The 21,879-nt window shown below is 34.9% G+C and overlaps 2 protein-coding genes across 2 annotated transcripts; one reads left to right on the forward strand and one right to left on the reverse strand.

The window, feature by feature from the left end:
• Nucleotides 1-27: 27 nt before the first annotated feature.
• LOC110466367 (histone acetyltransferase KAT5-like) lies at nt 28-12,216 on the reverse strand. The gene is made up of 13 exons (XM_021522813.1): nt 12,171-12,216; nt 12,012-12,069; nt 10,467-10,535; nt 9,196-9,377; nt 8,180-8,272; nt 7,413-7,511; nt 6,887-7,042; nt 6,509-6,592; nt 5,771-5,860; nt 5,056-5,196; nt 3,899-3,992; nt 2,906-3,068; nt 28-1,893 (listed from the first exon to the last, which is right to left on the reverse strand). Exons 1-13 carry the CDS (start codon nt 12,198-12,200, stop codon nt 1,677-1,679), a joined length of 1,476 nt encoding a protein of 491 aa, XP_021378488.1. The 5' UTR covers nt 12,201-12,216; the 3' UTR covers nt 28-1,676.
• A 157-nt stretch (nt 12,217-12,373) lies between these two features.
• LOC110466379 (DNA-directed RNA polymerase III subunit RPC6-like) lies at nt 12,374-21,699 on the forward strand. The gene is made up of 9 exons (XM_021522826.1): nt 12,374-12,509; nt 14,301-14,418; nt 15,466-15,533; nt 16,161-16,228; nt 16,650-16,762; nt 17,778-17,921; nt 19,729-19,836; nt 20,731-20,910; nt 21,144-21,699. Exons 1-9 carry the CDS (start codon nt 12,451-12,453, stop codon nt 21,219-21,221), a joined length of 936 nt encoding a protein of 311 aa, XP_021378501.1. The 5' UTR covers nt 12,374-12,450; the 3' UTR covers nt 21,222-21,699.
• Nucleotides 21,700-21,879: the final 180 nt, after the last annotated feature.

Below are 21,879 nucleotides of genomic sequence, written 5' to 3' on the forward strand. Positions count from 1 at the left end.
TAGAGATAAAATTAACACTTCTCTGTTTTGTTTCATTTTATTCACCTTTTTACACACACGTTTTAAAACAAGGATGTTTCTACAAATGTTCTTGCATGCTTCACCCCTTACTAGCTTCATCAGCCATGTAGATTTACCCGATGAGTCATTCTTTCTCACTCACTCCATTCTATCACAACTGCATTAAAACTACAACTTAAAATTTGTAATGTGATAATGCACTATTCATTGCACAACATCAATATATCTTAATAACATTTCCCTTATTTCAGCAAAGGACTGTTTAATATCTTTATAGATAAGGAAATATATATCTAAATAGTCTAGGAAATAATGGGTTTCAAGTCCAGTATGGCTGGTTGGTTGGTATTTTAATACTTAAAAATACTTAAATATTAGGATTCATGAAAATCTAATTAATACCACAGTGCTTATATATATTTCAGCAAAACAGGACATGAATCTGATTTACATCAACAGATGTAATAAACCAACTCAAATGTGGAAACTAAAATATTGGCTTTTGGTATTGCCTACATAATACTTCCTCAATAAATTACTATATACAATTTTCAATACTATGTCTTCCTCCAGATCATTTGTATTCTGTGCTTTAAATGACACTTTCATGTCCGAGAATGAATTATGCAATAAGTAAAATGTTTGTCCTTGAATTCAGGATTTAGTGCAGAATTTTGTGTACTGAAGTGGGAAAAAACAAGCCTGACATTTTATCCATAAACTCTTTGTGAGGAAAGGTTTCTTTCAGATTATTCAGTGAAACAAATTACCACTTGCAAAATTTAGATTTGCAGGGCCATTTTTGGGCTTTTCCAAATATTTTGATATCCTCACCCCTCTCTACATTTTTCTTTCCTGGAACCTGGAACCTACAATCCAAATATGCATGATTATTTTTTAGACTCATACAATACACGTTATTATTTAAACATGCCTTCCTGCTCCCCTCCTCTCTTCAGTACCTCAGATAGCCCTCGTCATACAAAATATTTGCTAAGCCAGGGTGGTTTTCATTTAACATCATGATGAATAGAAATATCCATCAACACATACCATACTTACTGTAAATACCAAATTTTGGTGAGTATATAAATGTGATTAAGTTTGGTTGAAGTTATTTGAATTTGTTGAATTGGTTTATTTAAATGTGAATAAATAGTTATGAGATATTTTAAACTGTATTCTACTCACTTTTTGAATTAATGTGACTGTATAGTTTGTTGGGGCAGCAGTGGTCGGTTAACTCTGATTTAGAGTAAGCATCACTTCATAATAGGCTGTCACCATTAAAACACCATTTACTTTTGGACTAAATACCAATCGGATGTGCTGATATTAAAATATTCTGCATGCATGTAATGATACATACCACAATTTTTGAAAAAAAAATGTAATCTGAATTTTATTTTTTCTGGACTGAACAAATAGTGTGAACCACAGTGTTCTTATCTGTTTAATTGTGTAAATCCTCAAAGAAACATTCAGAACAACAAAGGTGCAATCTGTGTAAAACGTTGAGCTACAAGTGATAGAACTTGCATTTCACTAAGTCAATGAAAGCTTGTACATTTGACAGTAGGATTGAGTGAGTATCCAGCATCAATGCACTCCTATAAATGGTCCCCTCACACAAGTTGTCGCTCCTCCACGCTCTCTCACCACTTGCCACGCTTACTCCAGTCTTTCGGCTGCCAATGTAGACACTTTGAGTCTATTCTCACTTTGCGTTTTGCCATGGCCTTGAGTTGTGTGTCTATTTGTTCATTCGATAATGTGATGATGTACTGTCCTTTGTAGTAATTTATGAGATTCAAGTGTTGTAAAGTGGAAATAACATCTTCTTTCTTGATACTCGTCATTTCAGAGATTTCACTGGAAAAGATGAAAAAAGTCATTGAACAGCTTGTTTGATGAAAACACAATCTAAGGAAAGATCTTTTAAATGAAAAGAAATCTTGTATTTTACAGGAATTCAAAAACATTTGAGTTCTATCAATGCACACACCTTTCCATACAAGGATATCCATGGGCCCTGTGCCATCACCTACTATTCAATGTTTTGTCGGTGCAAGGAACTGATTTTCTGAACATCTTATTTTGAATTCTGCCCCGAAGGGGTTGGGGACACAACCTCCCCTTTAAGCTGAAAATCCAGTGTTATTTGGATGATTACCACCATGGATACTTGTAGTATATGGAGTCCCCGTTAATATATCATAAATTTATATTCTGACCAAGTGTGGACAAAGGTGAAAGCAGAACTGTAAGCGAGATTTTACACATGTTGTCCACGTTACATTGTAATTAACTTGTTAATTTTATATGGGCAGCAGACATTGCACCATGGATTCAAATTTCACTCTGGATGGACAAGTTTCTATGGTATACAAAGGGATTATCATCTTTGCACTATCAGTGTAAACCAAAATCACAAACTTTAATCTAGTATCAGTCAGCAGTTTCAGTAGAACACCATCATTCACATCAGGTTATTCCAAGTATTTGTGCAATGACATACATTAACTTGGATGTATCAAACCATTTTAATTTCTAATCTCTTGTCAGATCCAAATTCCATCTACTTACAAACATTTTGATAACATAGTGTTAAATTTACATTGTAAACCATTTTAAATAAAAAAAACATTTAAAATATTTTGTTGTACATATATTGTACGATAATTTTGCAAGGGTCTTATTTCTACTACATAATTTTATCATTGAAATCTGAACACGATATACAAATCCCAAACACTACATACAATTCAGAAATGTATAGTAAAATCAGGTGCATGTACAGTGTAAGTTTGATCTGCTAATTGAAGTGTTATTATATAGGAGCTTATATCTATATTAATCAAACTTCAAGGTTATGTCAGCTTACTTGATTGTGATGATAGGGCGGTCGGTGCCTTCACTTGGTTTCATGTTGATGAGAATTTCCAGGATTGTTTGTGACCAGTAGCTCCTATAGGACAAAAGCCCAAGGTCTGACAAGGGCTTCTCTGGGGAACCAGTCTTCCCTTCCACTCTGGATAATTCATAACCTGAAATAAATATTTATGATGTAAGAAGACATGATAGAACTAGACAGGGTAGAATTAGAAAATGTTTTAAGTGCCACTGCTATCATGAAAATTTGTGTCATTGTTTGACAATTATCTAGAAATAGTACCTCGAGATATAAATTTATCTGAGGTATTCTCATACAAGAATTTTGGATGAAGTCTGATCAAAATTTGTTAAGAAATGAAGTCACTAGAGTGATATATATGGTACACAATTTTTTACAAACAGTAATAGTGACCTTGCCTTAAGCTAGGCTTGTAACCCTGAATAACGAAACCTATCGAGATACATTTTACTTTCGAAATTTTGTTTTACATATTCTTGAACTTTACCTTTATATAAGTTTGATCAAAATCTGTTAAGAAATGAAGTCTCTAGAGCAATGACATAGAATCTGGACAGGACAGGATGGCCATTCATGTTTAACACTATGTGCCCCTCAGCCATAGAATGGCAAGGGTCTTTAACCACGGATAATAATTTGTGAACCGCTTTGTGACGACCTACGAACTAGGTTGTGATAAAGCGGTATATAAGAACCTCAAATTATTATTGTTATTATTATTTAAAACACTGACCGATACTTCTCAGTAATATCTAAATGATAAGGAGGCAAATTCAACAAGAGGAAAGTAGGGGAAATGTTACAGTCTACAGTATCTAGTTTAATATGTAATTATATCAATTAGAATATCATCTTTTAACCTATCTGAATTGATTGTATGATGCATATTGATATCCAAACTAGGTGAACATGTTTTTCCTGTCACAATACGGCAAGTAAACTGCACAGAAGTATTGTACTCACTAAATTCTATCAGCAGTTTCCCATAGCCTTTCCTCTGATACGGTGGTAGTGTTAATATACATGCTACATTGTAGTCCTCTGTAGATTCTTTTTCCTGAAAAAATCAAATTTCTATATCAAACCCTTTTATTATATGCTTCAGTACATATTTGAGATGAAATATGAATTGCAAGGAAACAACTTCTTGATGTTAAAATCATGTGTACCACGTTTCGTTTATATAAATATATTTGGGTGGTGATTACATATGGGAACAAGAGTACTGCGGGGCGGAACAATATAAGCCCGTAGAACGCCATATAGTGTTATATACTTTCTTACATTGAAATAAGATCTGCATCATTCTAAGAGTGGTAAGCTGATCATGACATGCAATAAAAAATGTAGGAGAAAACCTCCGGACAAAAAATCAAATACTGAAATGAACAAAGGGCAATAACTTTTGCAAAAATTGTTGAATCAAAATTCTTTATCGGGAGACACAACTTCATATCATGATGATAATGTATACCAAATTTCAAAGAGATCCATTGAAAAATGTAGGAGGAGATTGCCGGACAAACAAAAGTTTACGCCGGACGGACAAACCCATACCATAATACTCCCGTCAAATTTGACGGGCGTATATAAATGCACAAAATTCAGATAGAAACTGTAGGAGAAATTATCCAGACACTTTCAGACAAAATATGTCATAGACAGATGGACATCCTGATTCCAGTTTACCTCCCTTCCAACCTGTTGCATTAAACTTGAATATACACAAAACAATCCTGCCTAGTAATGCTACATATGTGCATGAAGTTCTTTAAAACATCATTTGATGAACATAATGTGACCTTGTACTTGGTCAAAGGTCCACATAAAATCTACACAATAGACTGACCGGTAATGTACATTGTGCCCAAGTATCAACAATTTTGAAAAGTTATACTCATACCCGAATTTTGACCTTTGACTTCAATTTTTGACCCTGGCATTGATGAGGGTGCCTGGAAACAACTACATATATTTGTTATACAGGTATATATGTATTTTGATGTGGTTTTTACTGTCAGCACCACTCAACTTATTCAATGACTGAAAAAAAATCCCTAAGACGTACCAGATAAGAACATAACAATATATAGTTATAAACAGTATTTCCTTTCACTCACCTTGGAGAAGAATCCCACTATGTGATATCCTTTGACATCTTGTTCACACATGACATAGAATAAGAAGGGATCTGTATCATAATATAAGGTTTTGTGGTCTAGAAATAATTTTGCTAAAAGGCAGAGATTCTGTGCATAACTCTGGAAAAAAAGAGAAGGAATAGTTTTTTTTGGTACAAAATGTAAATTTGATTCAATATTGTCACTGAACGTAGTTCCAATTCAACTATAATATTTTCAAGAACATATCATACTTTTTGTAAAATGCTCTGGTGTCACCAACAAAATCTAGAAAACAAGTCATTATTAACATACCTGTCTACCCTGAAACCTGTAATTTCTTTTTAACTAACTCAATTTTATTCCAGATGCTTTACTGTCATTACGTTATGTCCTGGTCTTTCAATGCATTGTCCTTTTTATTCAGTTTAATTCACTTTCAATCTAAGAACAATAAATATGAAATGTTCTTAGTGACTTTGGCTACTGTAACTGCACACATCATTAACATGTCCATAATACATGTATCCCTAACACTGTGGGAGATCTCATAATGTGGTCAATATCATAAGTCCTTCTACTTACCATCCTCCACTTAAATAAAATCTTACTGGTACTCGGAGCCGTACGATTATTTATTTGACTATTTCAAACAAATACAGTAGCACAAAATGTAGTAGCTACACAGGAGAGAAGCCAAGCATTAAATACCAACCTTACTCTTTCTCCCATCAATTTCAAAGAAGGATATGTTACTCTTTCTGTAAATTTCGTTCCCTGGTGGATGTTTTAAAAGACATTTAGCCTAAAAACATAAAGAAAATACAGGATATGGTTACTTTCTCATGTACTACAATGTAGTAAATGAAGCCGATATAAATGATTCTAGTCCACATATCTTCACTGACAGAGGTTCACCCAGAGGTGTGTGTTATTCCATAAGACTACAGTAAACAAGAGGTCTCAACTTGAATAAGCTTGATAAGTTAAGGCTAAATTTATTTGTGGAGAGGATAATGCAAAAGTTATTTTTAAAACTTCTCTTTCATACATGTGCAATGCAATGTTCTTCCCAGACCACTTTAATGTTGTGATAGAGTTGCACATATTGTTTGAGCCACTATGCAGCCTAATTTCCATTTAAGCATCACTTATCCTGTTACATTTAATAGGTTGCCATGTCATGCAATCAATTTCTCAGCCAGGCCCTCTCGGTGAAATTTCAACAAATCTAACAGATTGAACACCCGATCTAGATGCAATGGGACTCAATATAATGTAACACAATATACAGAAAAAATAGTAACTTAGGGAATCAAACAATCCTGGGGAGAACACTACAACATAATATTATGATTTGAACTGCTTCAAAATTAAAAAAAAAAAAAAAAAAAACTTTTAGTGTTTATATAGATTATATCTAATTATGTATGCCATGTATATTTTTACTTACTAAATGCCTTTCCAAACATTTATTGCTTTTGACATACTTCAGACAAAATTCACAGATGAACACAATAGGAGTACCAGCAAGTTCCTGAAAATAAAAAGTATTTTATGAAATATTTTAACATCCAGGTGAACACAATAGGAGTACCAGCAAGTTCCTGAAAATAAAAAGTATTTTATGAAATATTTAAACATCCAGGTATCTAAATTCAATGTATTTTGTGTAAATCAAAAAAAGGAAAGTTATTTCCCTTAAAAATCAAGCTTTTTATAGAATAAAATGCACATAATGTTATGTGTAGGCTGATGATGTCGAGAGAATCAATAATGAACAAATCATCAAAGAGTGTGGATAAAAGAAACATACTTTTCCATAACTTACCTGAGGATATGGAGAGAAGTACCAAGGTTTTATTCTGTATTTTCCTAGCTCTATTAGATCTATGTTTTTCATTCTGGTGACGATGTCGTCATGGTGTGCCACCATACTTCCCGTCTGACGAGGAACTTTAGCTCCAGAGGGAGCTTCCTGGGGATCCTGAAATGCAACATAAACAACCTATGTTAGCTGGCAATCCTTGCAGAAAAAACAAATTAATGAAATGACTAGATGATTTTTTTTTTAATAATGGACCATAATTTTTTACTCTTGAATGGTTCATTCACCAAACAAAGTTAACAAATGAAACTTTTCAAATTTTACCTAAATAATCCTCCAGTCTACACGTTTAAATAAGAATGACCAAAGCTTTCATAATCAAATCATGAATTTTCGTTTACCTACATCATTTTTTGGTATGAGGGAAAATGGGATCTCTGAAGAATTGATTCCACCGATATCATGCAATACTTAAATGCAATGTTTAGTAAGAAACCTTTGTCATTTGCTTATGAAGCTGTCAACTTACCAGGGGAAGAGGTGTCTGTGGTTGTAGGTTTGGAGTTGGTGTGGAGTTCCTGCTGTGTATTGGTGTATCTCCAATCTGGCAGGGTCCAACACCTGTCTGCTGCAATACAAACACACACATATAAAATTTCTACATAAATAACAAACTTAAAGTGCAGCTTTACATCTATAATTTGTAAAAATTCTATTTACCAGGAAAATTGGTTGAGTTACACGAAACATCTATATCCAACAAACTTCCATTTAATGAACATCGATAGTTCCATCCTTTATATTTCTGCTTTTAATAATTACAAAATATTAATAACTTTTATAATAAATTATTAATACACTTGTTAAGTACTGTAAACACATTTGTGTTAGCATTGCTAATTCAATTATTCTAATTCATCTATAATCCAATACACAACACCCTTTTCCAGTCAGCAAGTCTTTGGGAAACAGATTTTGGGTCCAAACTGGATTGTTTTGGTAAGATGAGAATGTATCTTGACAAATTTGGATAATGGTCCTTTTATTATATAGGGAACTTGTCTGTTTAGCAGACTTAAAAACAGATTTTTTTTTTTTTTTAAATGTATGTAATTATTGAATTTTGATCATGATTCTTGCATTTTCTAGTGAAACACCTTTTGGTTGAGTTTTTTTTACTTGTTATTCCTTTCCTCAAATATTATTAAAAGTAAGGTCTACATTCTGATTCAAAAGTTATTACAGGAATACAGTAGGAACTCTAGGTAATTTAACTTACAACAGTCCAATACTTACCATGGTGTGATTAGAGTCCTCATCTAGTCCCTTCCGTTTTCTGTTTACACTGGACTTTTTATTTGACAAGGACAATGTCATTGCTGTGCCATTCTAAGAAAAAGAAATAAAATATCTGTTTGATATTATTCACAAATGTATTATATCGAAGACGCTTGTGACTTTCAACATTTTACCACTTCGAAATGTTGAATTCAAAAACAGGCCTTAAAACACCTCATCTGTAGTGTTGGGAGCTGGTTACAGTTTCTGGAACAATAAAGGGTTTTGTAAAACAATCAATCATTAGGCAATGGCGAATGACGCTGTAAACATCTTTAACAAATGTTACCAATCAATACTACTCAGAGAAAAATGGTCAGGTTTTATAAATGTAATCTGTTGCAAAATAAATTCAAATAAAAATAAATAAATCAATGGGAAAAACAGTCATTTTCTTAAGAACATGTATGGGTATTAAGAGTAACATATGACGAGTTCTATTGAAATCTAGCGATGAATTTGTACTTCCTTATATTTCTCAACAATATTTGTTTCGAGTCCAAATTTTCATTTACAATCAACAATCAGAACAACTTAAATCAGGTGTATAAATTCTTACATATAATACTGGGTATTGACCGTTTAAAGACACAATGGTTCAAACTTTATCAAATCTAAATATTGACCCTTTTCCTAAGATGAAATCTACAGAGTTTGAACACATTCATTGTACAGTTGTAATGAAAATATCCAAAATTAGATACCAAATACTTTCATTTATCTTAACACAGGGATTTGCAAATGCAAACAAGAGGCCCAGAGGGCCAGAAACACTCAAATTGCACAAGTCAAAACAATTCTAAGACCTGTGACCTACAAGCAGGTCAGGGTTATTATATAAGGAAACTTTATAGCACACCATCTTTTGCAAAGCCTTAATGCACCCTATATTTTCATAAACTCAATTGTCTACTGATGAATATTATTAATTGGCTACAAGATGAATAGTTTTATTCATAGCACTTTAGAATTACCAATAGTTCTTTTTCCGGTGTGACAGGCCTAGATCCAGGACCTGCACCAGTGCCAACACCTCCTCCGCCTCCTCCAAGTTTTCCAGATTCCTTTTTGGGAGTTTTAGGGTCTTTCTTTGGAAGCTCTGCTTTGCTAATATCCATCCTTTCCTCTGGCACCCATTCATCAAGACGTTTGTTAACTACATTTACAGAAAATGAAACTCTTTTGCATCTGATTCAACAAACTGTATCTGCATTAAGCAGATCTACGAAACATATTTCAGATTTTGTAGAGAAAGTTATTTACCAAAAACTTTTTCTCTTTTAACAGACAAATATTGTAAAGTTAAGGGAAAAAAATGTATTTTTTTACATTCCCATTCTCACTTCCAAAAAGAAACCATTTCAGTTTCAAATATCAATATATATATATTTGATTATCCATAGCTTTTGGAATTATCTCATATATTGAACAAAAATGTGGAAATGTTGCTCTAAGGGGTAATTTTTACATGTATAATGAGTATATTAAGGGGCAGAGCAAGAACAAAGCCCAGGGATCAATCTAGACTTGATTCACATTTATGGGTAGTTTCCCCTACAGAAGAAAATTCCCCTGTTCTTTGAAATTCCCCCTATGTGCTTCAAAATTCTCATATTTCAACAAGAAAATAGACGTTTTTTCTTCAAAATATTTCCCCTATATATGTTTTCTTTAAAGGTCAACAGTAAAAATGCAAAATACTGCATATATATACAGACATTTTCTCCACATAATTAAAACAGAAATTCCATGATTTTAAGCTTAAAATTGTTTAAAAAATGAAATATACTGCACACATGTATGTCCGACAAAACATTTATCTTTTACCTTCATGGCGCTAGAGCCTTGTATCAAATTTTAATTTCCCCCAAATCTGAAAAGGTTAATTTCCCCTAAAACCTAGATTGATCCCTGAAAGCTTTCTAAAGCACTGGTTATTGGCTGGAGTAAAACATACCGGTCAAACCTATTATCATACATACATGTACATATCATGGAATAATCCTTTTTATATTATGTTTTATTTTATGTCTGTATTATGTTTTTCTTTTGTTGGAACAAAGCAATTTTGTTGTTGTTAATTGTCAAGTAATAAAATAGCATGGTGTGAATAAAATGTTATTCAATAAAAAAAAATGCCCTGGTCTGTACGTTAATTTTCACTTGCCCTCATGAACCTGGAGGTGTGGTGAGGGAAGAGATAATGATTAAAAGAAATAATATGGTAAAATGAATATGTACATACAGTCTTCATAATGGATGTAGTACAGATGTTTTCCTTGGAATTCCTTTTTGCCAAGAATCTCTGCCATATCTGAAATATAAGAAATTATCTTTAAAACAAGCTTGTAGTCAGAAAACATGTATGTTTAATGCAAATTTCACAGGTTTATTCTTTAGGAGTAGCTGAAACAGTGACGTGCTACAAGTCTTTCATGTTACCGCCAGTATGTTATTTTCCCATTCAGTTCTATATTAATTTTATATTTTTGAAAGGTTTTCCTTACTTCAATCTTCATTTTTCATTCTGTTTTCATGGAATTCAGCACACCACTAGAAAATTATCCAGTTCTTCTATTGGCAATATTTATGTAATCGTCTTATTCTAAGAAAATATTTATGCATAAGCAATGATTGAAGATGGACCACCCATTTTAGTAAGACTAGAAAGGAATTTTATTCCATATTTATTCTAATTAGGATTTCTACAACATAATCTTCGATGTTGTCCAACTATACTCAAATCTAGTGACTATAATAACCTAGTAATATCTGTCCTTGAGTACAGCTTCACTATCTAGGGCCCTCACCTTCAGAGGGACATAGACAGACTACAGAAAGTCCGCCATATAGTTGCCCAGCAGAGATAGCAGTGTAAGGCCAAACAAAAATTGTTTGTGGTTTTCTGTAATCCGACATACCATACTTTGGTGTGCCTACCAATAACTTTTAAAGCCAATTTTCAAAGAAGCACTTTCAAAGTCAAGATCACTTTCGGTTTCCTATATAAACCATATCAAATTATTTGTTTGATTTGTTATAGTTTTTGGTCTTTGGTTTGTTTGTGTTTTACGTTCTATTTACAGCTATGGTCACTTAAAGACGTACCAGGTTTTGGTGGTGGTGGAAAGCCACAGTTACCGGAGAAAAAACACTGACCTACGACCAGTACCTGGTGACTGCCCCATGTAGGTCTCGAACCCGCAACCCAGTGGTGGAGGGCTAGTCAATAGTGGTACCAGAATATCCGATGCCTTAACCACTTGTCCACCGCAGCCCCACATGTTACAGGAACACATTTTTTTTGTCTGGCCTAACAAATCTTATGCTCAAGACTTTTACTAGAAATGGAGGAACACCACATGATCAACTTGGAAGCAAAATTGTCAAATTTAAAATCTTTTTAAACAATTCAGAACATTTACTCAGTCATTTTTTCCAAAGGTGATTTAAACACTCTCCGCCCAGGTACAAGATACTCAGCACTGAGATTTTTTACCGGATACGTACAGATGTATATATATATGAAAAGTGATATATCACTGTATATATCGGGCACTAACCTCTTCTGTCCAGTTAAATTAAAAAAATATCATGTGACAGTGGAACTCGTTGTTTCAAAGAAAGATCGCCGAGTATTACCTGTCTTAATTATTTCATTTTTGCAAACATAGTAAACGTTTTCTACGAAAACAAAATTTCGTGACAACTTTTTCACCGACAATCCAAAACCGGCTTTAGAGTTATTCCCCTTGAAACAAGTGTGTAAAATGAAATATTCAAAACTTACGCCATCCGTCGCCATTATTGAGAAGCACAGGCAATCTGTACCCCTCATTGAGTTCAATCTGAAAAATAAAAGACATTACATGTTTACAAAAATAGTTAGTTTATCCTTTAGACATATATAAACGGCATTATCGATGATATATTTTGTTATCATTTGTACCTGCGCCTGTGCGTCCGCCATTACAGTCATGTTTAGGACAATTTCGCAGTAAATGGAATAATGTCAAAGCCACGATATTCCTTTCCGAATAAAACGTTTGATACTGTTATCAACACAATATGTGTATTAGTACAACTTATCAGATCGTATTTAAAGTAATAAAGAAAAATAATTTTGATGTTTCTCCGCGGTTAAAATGCACATGCAACTTCCGGTAAATAAAATAAACACCAGAAAGGCATGAAATTTAATTTCCCGATAGAGAAAAGTCCAGTTTGAAATGGCAGCATCCGTAGCGATTAAAGAAGACCCAGATGAAGCCATCGATTTGGAAACAAGGTTGTTAAGTGTATAGGTGACATGTCACAGAATTTGATATGTCTGCTTTTAGGTTCCTGTCTAGATAGATGATGTTGATCTTGATCTGATGTTAGACTTGCTCAAGTCCTAATAATACAAGCAAATCATGTTTGTCTCAATATTTTAGTTTGGCCCCCGGTCAACAATTCATTTGAAACACTTACAGTTCAAAACGGCTGCTGGAGTCTAAAATGTTTATCTGTGTATGTAATTGCAAAAGGAAAAAAGCTCAACAACACATCTTTAATAGTACTTTTAATTATCTCTTCAACTTAAGGGAGCTTGATCCTTATATATATATAATCCCTATAATATAAAATCTTATTTAAGCATAGTATACAGTAGTGGTTACTTTCTGTATCATTAACGAATGGATCTTGAAAAAAACATGGTGTTGCCCTGAACATCCCTTGATTAAAGAAACTTGCTATAGGTGTTCGTTGATTTCACATATATTAGTAATTATTACATGGCACTGATGGTAGGCATTGAGTTACCAGTAACTTCATCCATATGAAATGGTCGGATATTTGCTTTCATGGTATCTCTCTGCTTGACTCTTATACTCATGACTTTAGTGAACACTAAGGGTACATTCGCGTATCCGGTTGAACCTGTAAAGAAAACGACAGGCACAGATCTGGACCAAGGCTGACCTCAGGAAAATTTGGCACGTGTAGATTGAGGGCTCCAGACGTACCTGATTGAAACTAAAATGCTGACTATTGTTAGTTTGCGTTATTTCTTTCTAAAACAATGTCAAGCCACATGTAGTTTTAAAGATATGTTATGTAATTCAGGGGACGCATGGAGGAAGGGCATAATATTCTTGATACATTGTTTTTTATTCTCCGAAACTGTGCAATTTTAGCTCTGCTTATTATGTGAGAACGTTCCAAGTGCGTTCGTTTTCTGCGCCACATGTACCGTTTCAACCGGGATATGCGAATGTAGCCTAATTGACCAATACATCTAAAATTAGTCATACAAATAACTCTTTATGGTCACAAAACCATAAAACATACAAATATCATCAATAGATACATATATCTTACTTAAAACAATACATAAATGGATCAATCCAACTTGCGATAACCTAACAATTAAGTTAACACACCTTACAACTTCACACTTGTACATGCTTCAATATGACCTTGACCTCATGGTAAAAGGTCAAATAAATGCAAACTTTAAAAGAATACCTTGTCCTAGCCATAACTTTTAAACTGTTAAAAATATCATAAAGAAACTAACACCTTCATTACTCAGTGCATTTTCGGTAGGTAACTGTGACCTTGACCTCAAGCTAGGTAATTATTACAGATCAAATAAGTGCATATTATTTAGTAATATATCTAATCCAGGCTGTAACTTTATACCTTTAAAGATATCTTGATGAATCTTGCAGTATGCCTGCACCACCCACAGACTATATATACAATGCCTAAATAAATTGAAGAAAATTGTAGATATACGATTATTTGACTTTATTTGTATAAAGTAGTAGGAAAAAACAAATTTTTAGTTAGACAGACTAAATAAAGAATAATTGTGCATAGTCCTAGAGAAAGTCTCTGTCTTATAAGTTTCTATCATTTAAACACTAAAGGACAAACAATAATAACCATGTATATATTGAAATAAATATGTGGTTGATTTACCCAATTTTAAAACATTTTCCTTTATTTTGATTTCCATTCAAATATCACAACTAATAGATGTATAACCGGTAATTGGTTTATTTAAAAAAAAATCTTCTTCATTATCTAGATTCATTGAGCTATGCCAGACGTATACAGATGGGATAACAGATGCTATCATACAACAGGAATTTCCTCAGTGTAATGCCAAGCAACGAGTCACTGCCATTAATAGACTACTATCAACGGTATGTGCAAGTGTACAACGTGGACCTGCAGGCACACCCATCAACAAACTAGTTTCAGTGACATATTCAAGTACAGGGCCATTAACATCATTTTACTGTGTATTTTATGTTACCTGAACTGACCAACGCATTGTCCAAATGGTATTTGTAGGAAAATAATTGAAATATGTTAATTCTTTCAAAAATAATTTCCTTGACAAGCTTGAAAATGATTTTAACTTGTGACCCCTTGATCTTGAAAGTATGGACCTGATAGTTGTGTTTGACCTTTCAGAATTTGTTGTGACCTTCAGTCCTTGACATTTGGGTCAATTTTGGGGTGAGAACCTGAGAGTTGTGTGTACATCTATGAAGTTTCATTATTATGAATTGAGCCATTTAAAAGTTATTTTGGATGATCAAGGTACAAACCTCTAATTTCCACCGTTCACATTGGGGGGGTCCTTGTTCCTATGGACTCTAAAACTACAGCCTTTTGTTTACACCCTTTGCATTGGCTGCTCACCTCTTTTAAAGATCAATCTTATGGTCAGTATTTTTATGTCCTGGCATGAAGCGTTGCTGGACATATACTGTTACTCTTGTCTGTACATATGTCTGGTAAGTTTTGCATTTATGACAGTAATGTGGACTAACTGCAGCTATAGTCACACAACTTCACATGCTACTGCTCCTGAGTACTCAGTGCTGCATGACATTTTGTAGCATTGACCTGTTACTTTGGCTTCTGCAGTACATCAGTGTCTCACAGACACATTTCTAGTTTGGTATTATCTCTCCTAGCTAAGCTTGAACAGTTGTGTTCTTGTGATACTGACTCCATACCAGTGAAAGAGATCGGTAATCAGGTTATTCTTCTTCTAGATATACAGTGTATAGTTAATGAGTTTATGTCAACAAAGTTTGAGTAAAGAATGGCTATCATGGGTAGCGATTGGTTAACTACCTGCAATATATTCAGTTATCTGACTTGCTTTTAGAAGTCATTATATTAAGGAATATATATTGCATTGAAATGACCATTCAATACTATGTCTGTGTTTACAGGGAAAAGTTGATCTGTTGAAGCGAGGAACAAATCTGGTGTACAAATTAAAGGATCCAGATGCTGCCAGGTAACAAGCTACTTTCTATGCTAGATTTAAGAACACCAGCTGTATGTGGAATATTCAAGTACACAGCCATCAAGAAACAACTGTTTACGGTGGTCCAACATGCTATATTGTTCACTGAAAATACCAAAACCCATATTGATAGATGGATGATTTTGATAGGTCCAAGGAATGGATTTACGATATGTTATCTTGCTAAAGGGTTTTAGGGCCACACATTTGGAAACTAATAAAAATAATAATAATTTATCACAACCTAGTTCGTAGGGTATCTCAAAGCGGTTCACAAATTATGATCCGTCGTTATAGGGCCTTTGCAACTAGCCAATATCTTTTTCAACTCCCTGGGGAGCATACAGCCGGTGTTGCCATTTCGGCGCTCACAGCTAGCATTCTACAATTCTTGCACTGCTCAACCACATACTCATTTACAGCTGAGTAGACTGGAACAATATTTACAGCTGAGTAGACTGGAACAAGCAGAGTAAAGTCTCTTGCTCAAAGATACAACACAGTGCCGTGCCGTGACTCAACCCGCAGACCTACCACTAGACTACCGTGTCTCCTGTATATACCAGTAGTCTCTAGTCATCACCTTGTTGCTTTATACATTTTAACCTTTCATTTCAGTCAAACAAAAGGGTCAGACAACCAAGAGAAGTTGGTCTATCAGATAATAAAGGATGCTAGCAACAAAGGTAATGTAGATGCTTACATTTACTTATTGAACTGATCAGTATAGATAGTATCCTGCAATCAGGTTTAGTGAAATTTCCCTAACAGCATGTAACATTGGAGCGCAGGGTACTGATTCACTTTGAAAATATCCTTTTGCCAGTTAATTATACCTTTGTGATGATTTTACACTGGTATAGCTATCTGCCTTTAATAATGTTATTGCTTGACAGATTGTAATGAAACTTCACCTTTGCATTCATTACATTCACCTGTTATATGCATCTTCGACTTGTAGGAATAAAAAACATCATTTCTTTAAGAGAATTTTGGTGTTTTTGCTCTGCATATTAAATTTCTTATCTGAGTGTCCTGAAACTTCAGATACATGTTCACTTGTTACCACTTGTAAAATTTTATAATTGATACTGTCATTTTACACAGGAATTTGGATAAGGGACATCAGGTACAAGTGTAACCTATTATTAACACAAGTCAACAAAATACTGAAGAACTTAGAGAGCAAGAAATTAATTAAGGCTGTGAAGTCTGTGGCGGTAAGTATACAATTTTCTGGATAATTATTGTAGTAATATTTAGAAAGTTGATAACTCTGTTATAATAAATACAATGAAGCCATAGTTAAAATTGTATAGAAAGTATGGTCTGTCCTACTTAATTTGGTTTTTCTTGAGATTTTGAACAAAATTATAATTGATTTTCACAATTCCTACATAATAGCTCACTTTTTTGATATTTTATGACGGTGTGCTACATTGCAATTTTGCAAAGATGTGATTCAAAGTGGTCTTGCAGGATTAGAAAACTTTCATCACATAATAATACACTTAAAGTTAGGACAAGTCATAGGTAACTATGCTATTCATCTACAGCTCTAGTTTTACTTGAATTGGGAATTTTTCCAGGTCAAAAATAAGTTAGTTTTATTTAAACTGAATAAATACTTTCCGGTATATAAATTTGTCCGAGGTATTTATCTTGTACATGATTATTTTTTGCTGACGTTGTACAAATATTTTTACCTGTTGTAGACTAAGGGTTTTTATCGAGTGTGATTTCGTAGTTTTTCAGTTCTGATATTGCAATTAGAGCCAAATTAGATAAGACTTGTGAGAATTGGTTGGATAGTTTGTTGTTAAATATAGAGAAGCAGGATGAAGTGGAAAGGACCATTAAATTAATCACTGCACATGGGTAATATTTGATTCCACCAACATATAACTAGTATCACCTGTGAAAAATCTAGACCTTGAAAAAGGAATATACTTCTAACTCTTTGCCTCACTTTTAGATCAAGATGAGGTTATGTGAAATATGACAACTGTGTGCTGTAATTGTATAATGTGCCTTACCTAAATGTAACTACAAGGTATATCTGACCACCTTAATTGAACTTTTATACTCTGCATAGACCTGGTGTCATTTTGCTGAATTCTCTTTTAAAGAAGAAACAAAAAGAAATTCAAAACTATTTTCCAATTAGGTATTCATCACTGATGAACTGAATGTGACCTTTTGGGTTGTTTTGTTTCAATGTTACCTCTCTTTTAGGCCTCCAAGAAGAAGGTCTACATGTTGTACAACTTGGAGCCGGACCGGACGGTGACTGGAGGAGCATGGTATAGCGACCAGGACTTTGAGTCAGAATTTGTTGAGGTCCTCAATCAGCAGTGCTTCAAGTATCTGGAGCAAAAGGTGTGGTATATATGTCCTTAACCTCTCACCCCTTCTATACCATCAAATAGACAGCCTCTCACCCCTTCTGTACCATCAAATAGACAGCCTCTCACCCCTTCTATACAATCAAATAGACAGCCTCTCACCCTTTCTATACCATCAAATAGACAGCCTCTCACCCGTTCTATACCATCAAATAGACAGCCTCTCGCCCCTCCTATACCATCAAATAGACATACTCTCGCCCCTCCTATACCATCAAATAGACATACTCTCGCCCCTCCTATACCATCAAATAGACAGCCTCTCGCCCCTCCTATACCATCAAATAGACAGCCTCTCACCCCTCCTATACCATCAAATAGACAGCCTCTCACCCCGTCTATACCATCAAATAGACAGCCTCTCGCCCCTCCTATACCATCAAATAGACATACTCTCGCCCCTCCTATACCATCAAATAGACAGCCTCTCACCCCTCCTATACCATCAAATAGACAGCCTCTCGCCCCTCCTATACCATCAAATAGACAGCCTCTCACCCCGTCTATACCATCAAATAGACAGCCTCTCGCCCCTTCTATTCCATCAAATAGACAGCCTCTCACCCCTTCTATACCTTCAAATAGACAGCCTCTCGCCCCTTCTATACCATCACATAGGCAGCCTCTCGACCCTTCTATACCATCAAATAGACAGCCTCTCCCCCCTTCTATACAATCAAATAGACAGCCTCTCACCCTTTCTATACCATCAAATAGACAGCCTCTCACCCCGTCTATACCATCAAATAGACAGCCTCTCGCCCCTTCTGTACCATCAAATGGACAGCCTCTCACCCCTTCTATACCATCAAATAGACAGGCTCTCGCCCCTTCTATACCATCAAATAGACAGGCTCTCGCCCCTTCTATACCATCAAATAAGCAGCCTCTCGCCCCTTCTATACCATCAAATAGACATCCTCTCACCCCTTCTATACCATCAAATAGACAGGCTCTCACCCCTTCTATACCATCAAATAGACAGCCTCTCACCCGTTCTATACCATCAAATAGACAGCCTCTCGCCCCTTCTATACCATCAAATATACAGCCTCTCACCCCTTCTATACCATCAAATAGAAAGCCTCTCACCCCTTCTATACCATCAAATAGAAAGCAAATTGTTTGGTCTTTATCTCTTCTCTATCCTGAGCTTCCTACAGAAGGTCTACATGTTGTACAACTTGGAGCCGGACCGGACGGTGACTGGAGGACAATGGTAAAACGACCAGGACTTTGAGTCAGAATTTGTTGAGGTCCTCAATCAGCAGTGCTTCAAGTATCTGGAGCAAAAGGTTTGGTATATATGTCCTTAACCTCTCACCCCTTCTATACCATCAAATAGACAGGCTCTCACCCCTTCTATACCATCAAATAGACAGCCTCTCACCCCTTCTATACCATCAAATAGACAGCAAATTGTTTGGTCTTTATCTCTTCTCTATCCTGAGCTTCCTACCACTCCCTCAGGAGTCGACAGTAGTATAGAGCAATGTTTAATTAGTCATGTGTTTAGGTTGTTTTACAATGGATTCGCACATTTATTTCAAGATTGATTGGATGAATATTGGTAATTTTCACACCACAGCTAGTAACGACAGGAGGGTGTTCAGTTTTAAAAACTTTATACTCCTATCTGCGTCACAAATACAGATAAAATACAAAATGTTATAATAATCATAGGCATGCCGCAGAAAACATAACTGAATGATGTATGATGGTCTTGTTGTTATGTAAAAAGTAAATACCAAATATGTCAAAATCATATTGTTTGTCTACAGGCCACCATTGCAAGGGAGAACCAGATAGACCCTATAGCTCAGAGGAATGCAGCCTTTACCTCATTATCAGATGTATGGAAGTATATCTCAGAACTGGGCATTAGTAAGGTAAGCTTTATGTGCTTGTGTTATTGGTCTTTGGACCAGGGTGATGATATTTGGCCGGTAACATGATTGGATTAAGGGCTACCAAGTTTGTTCAATTGAGTCTGATAGCATACGCGTACTGTGAGGGAAAGTTGAAAAGAACTTAAACATTTGGTTGTACAGCCATTAGATCAACAATATAAGCAACCAAAAATGTTGTTTAGTCCAAATAACAACAAGAACTAGTACACATTTATGTTTCCATTTGGAAACTGTCCATGTCTTTCTGTCTTATTGTCGAGAATAATTTGAGGACCAATCATGGTGTGATGTCAAATTTGAATTATTATGGATATTCCCAAATGGTTTCTGATCAATGTTACATTTCCTGACAGAACTTGTAAACATAGAAAAACACATTATTCCTGCAAAAACGTCTGTTCTACCATTACCAATACAAATTTGTTGTATTGATTAATTTAAACAAAAGGTAGAGTATCTTTTTAACATTGACGATAGCATACAACAGAATTCTGGTCTAACATATTTTGCAGTATTGGCTAATGCATGTCATATAATATTTTTGAACAGAACTGTGTTGCATATCATCATGTTCAAAAGAAATGTTTCAGTCTTTAACTAAAAGCTAGAATATGTGTTCAGTATAAGGGCCACCACCTAGGGAGGTCCAATATGAATCATAGGGACTCTCCTTTACAGTATTAAACTTCTTTTCATTAGAGAAAATTTATACAGAAAAATGTTTTGAATCTGTGAAAGTTTCATATTAAAATTTCCGTAAAATGGATTGCTTGCTACAAAAGTAAACCTGTTTAAGACACATCATTAGTGAAGTGAGTTTATAGAATAAGATAGATGGACTGTATAAATCACAAGTTCATTTACTTATTTCAGGTCCAGCTGTCCGTGGATGACATTGAGACTATCATGGACACCCTTATATACGACGGCAAGGTAGAACGATCAGTAACAGCATCCTCCAGTGCTGGAGAGGCCAGCTCCAAGCTGTACCGTGCAATGAAATCACTCGTACCTACCACTGGACTCATGAGGATGCCTTGTGGATCTTGTCCTGTAAGTCAAAATCTTGTGATATTTCTGGGTTTTCAATGCTTAAAACACAATTATGTACTCTAATTCTGAATGGCCTGAATGTTCCAACTGCCCTGAAATTGTCTGAAATAGTTTTTATTGTTTGATAAATGTAACAATACTTGTTAAGTATCATTTTGAATGACATCTTTTATGATGAATACACAGCTGTACAGTTATACATACACTACACAAATCTGCTCTCTCTTGTACAGGTATTTAACCAGTGCTGTGAAGGAGGGCCAGTATCACCAACAAACTGTGTTTACATGAAGGAATGGCTGGAGTACTGACCATAGATTGGACTGGAAACACACCAATGTATTGTGAAAAACTCATTCCCCTAGCAAATCAGTTCTGGGTATAGGCCTGATGGATGTCAATCGACAAACTGAATGTTCTAACAGAACAGCAGTGTCTTAAAGGCTATAGACGAGAGGTCGGTATTGGTTCTGTTACGACTGAAAGCATTGAACCACAAAATGGCTGCGAGGAAAGTGCTTGCAGAATAAGGATTTTCAGATGTAAAACAGCTGCAGAAGACTAGGGAATCTCTTCTTTTGTTCATGGTGGTGCAGTTACAGAGAAAGCTACAGGTATGTAGTGGGATTCATTGAATCAGCAGCTTATATGCTCACCAATGTGTCACAGGTAGAATAAACCTGAACACAACTTGTTTAAGAAGATGATAGAAGCAGAGACCATTGTTACTACATGTATGAAATATTTTAAATATTTATTGAAGACTGAATGATATTAAAAAATGTTGAAAATCTTTTGTTGCTAGTACTGTGTTGTTAATTTAGCAGATTAAACTAGCTGAGATATCATGCAGGGGCATTAGGCTATCAGGATTGTACACCCCTAAAGCATGTGCACAGGTACTGAAGGGAAATATTTTGATAAATCAGACCCTTATGACCTTTAATATATATCAAGATTATTTCTTTG

This window comes from Mizuhopecten yessoensis, unplaced genomic scaffold, assembly GCF_002113885.1.
Source record: "Mizuhopecten yessoensis strain PY_sf001 unplaced genomic scaffold, ASM211388v2 scaffold11131, whole genome shotgun sequence".
NCBI lineage: Eukaryota > Metazoa > Mollusca > Bivalvia > Pectinida > Pectinidae > Mizuhopecten > Mizuhopecten yessoensis.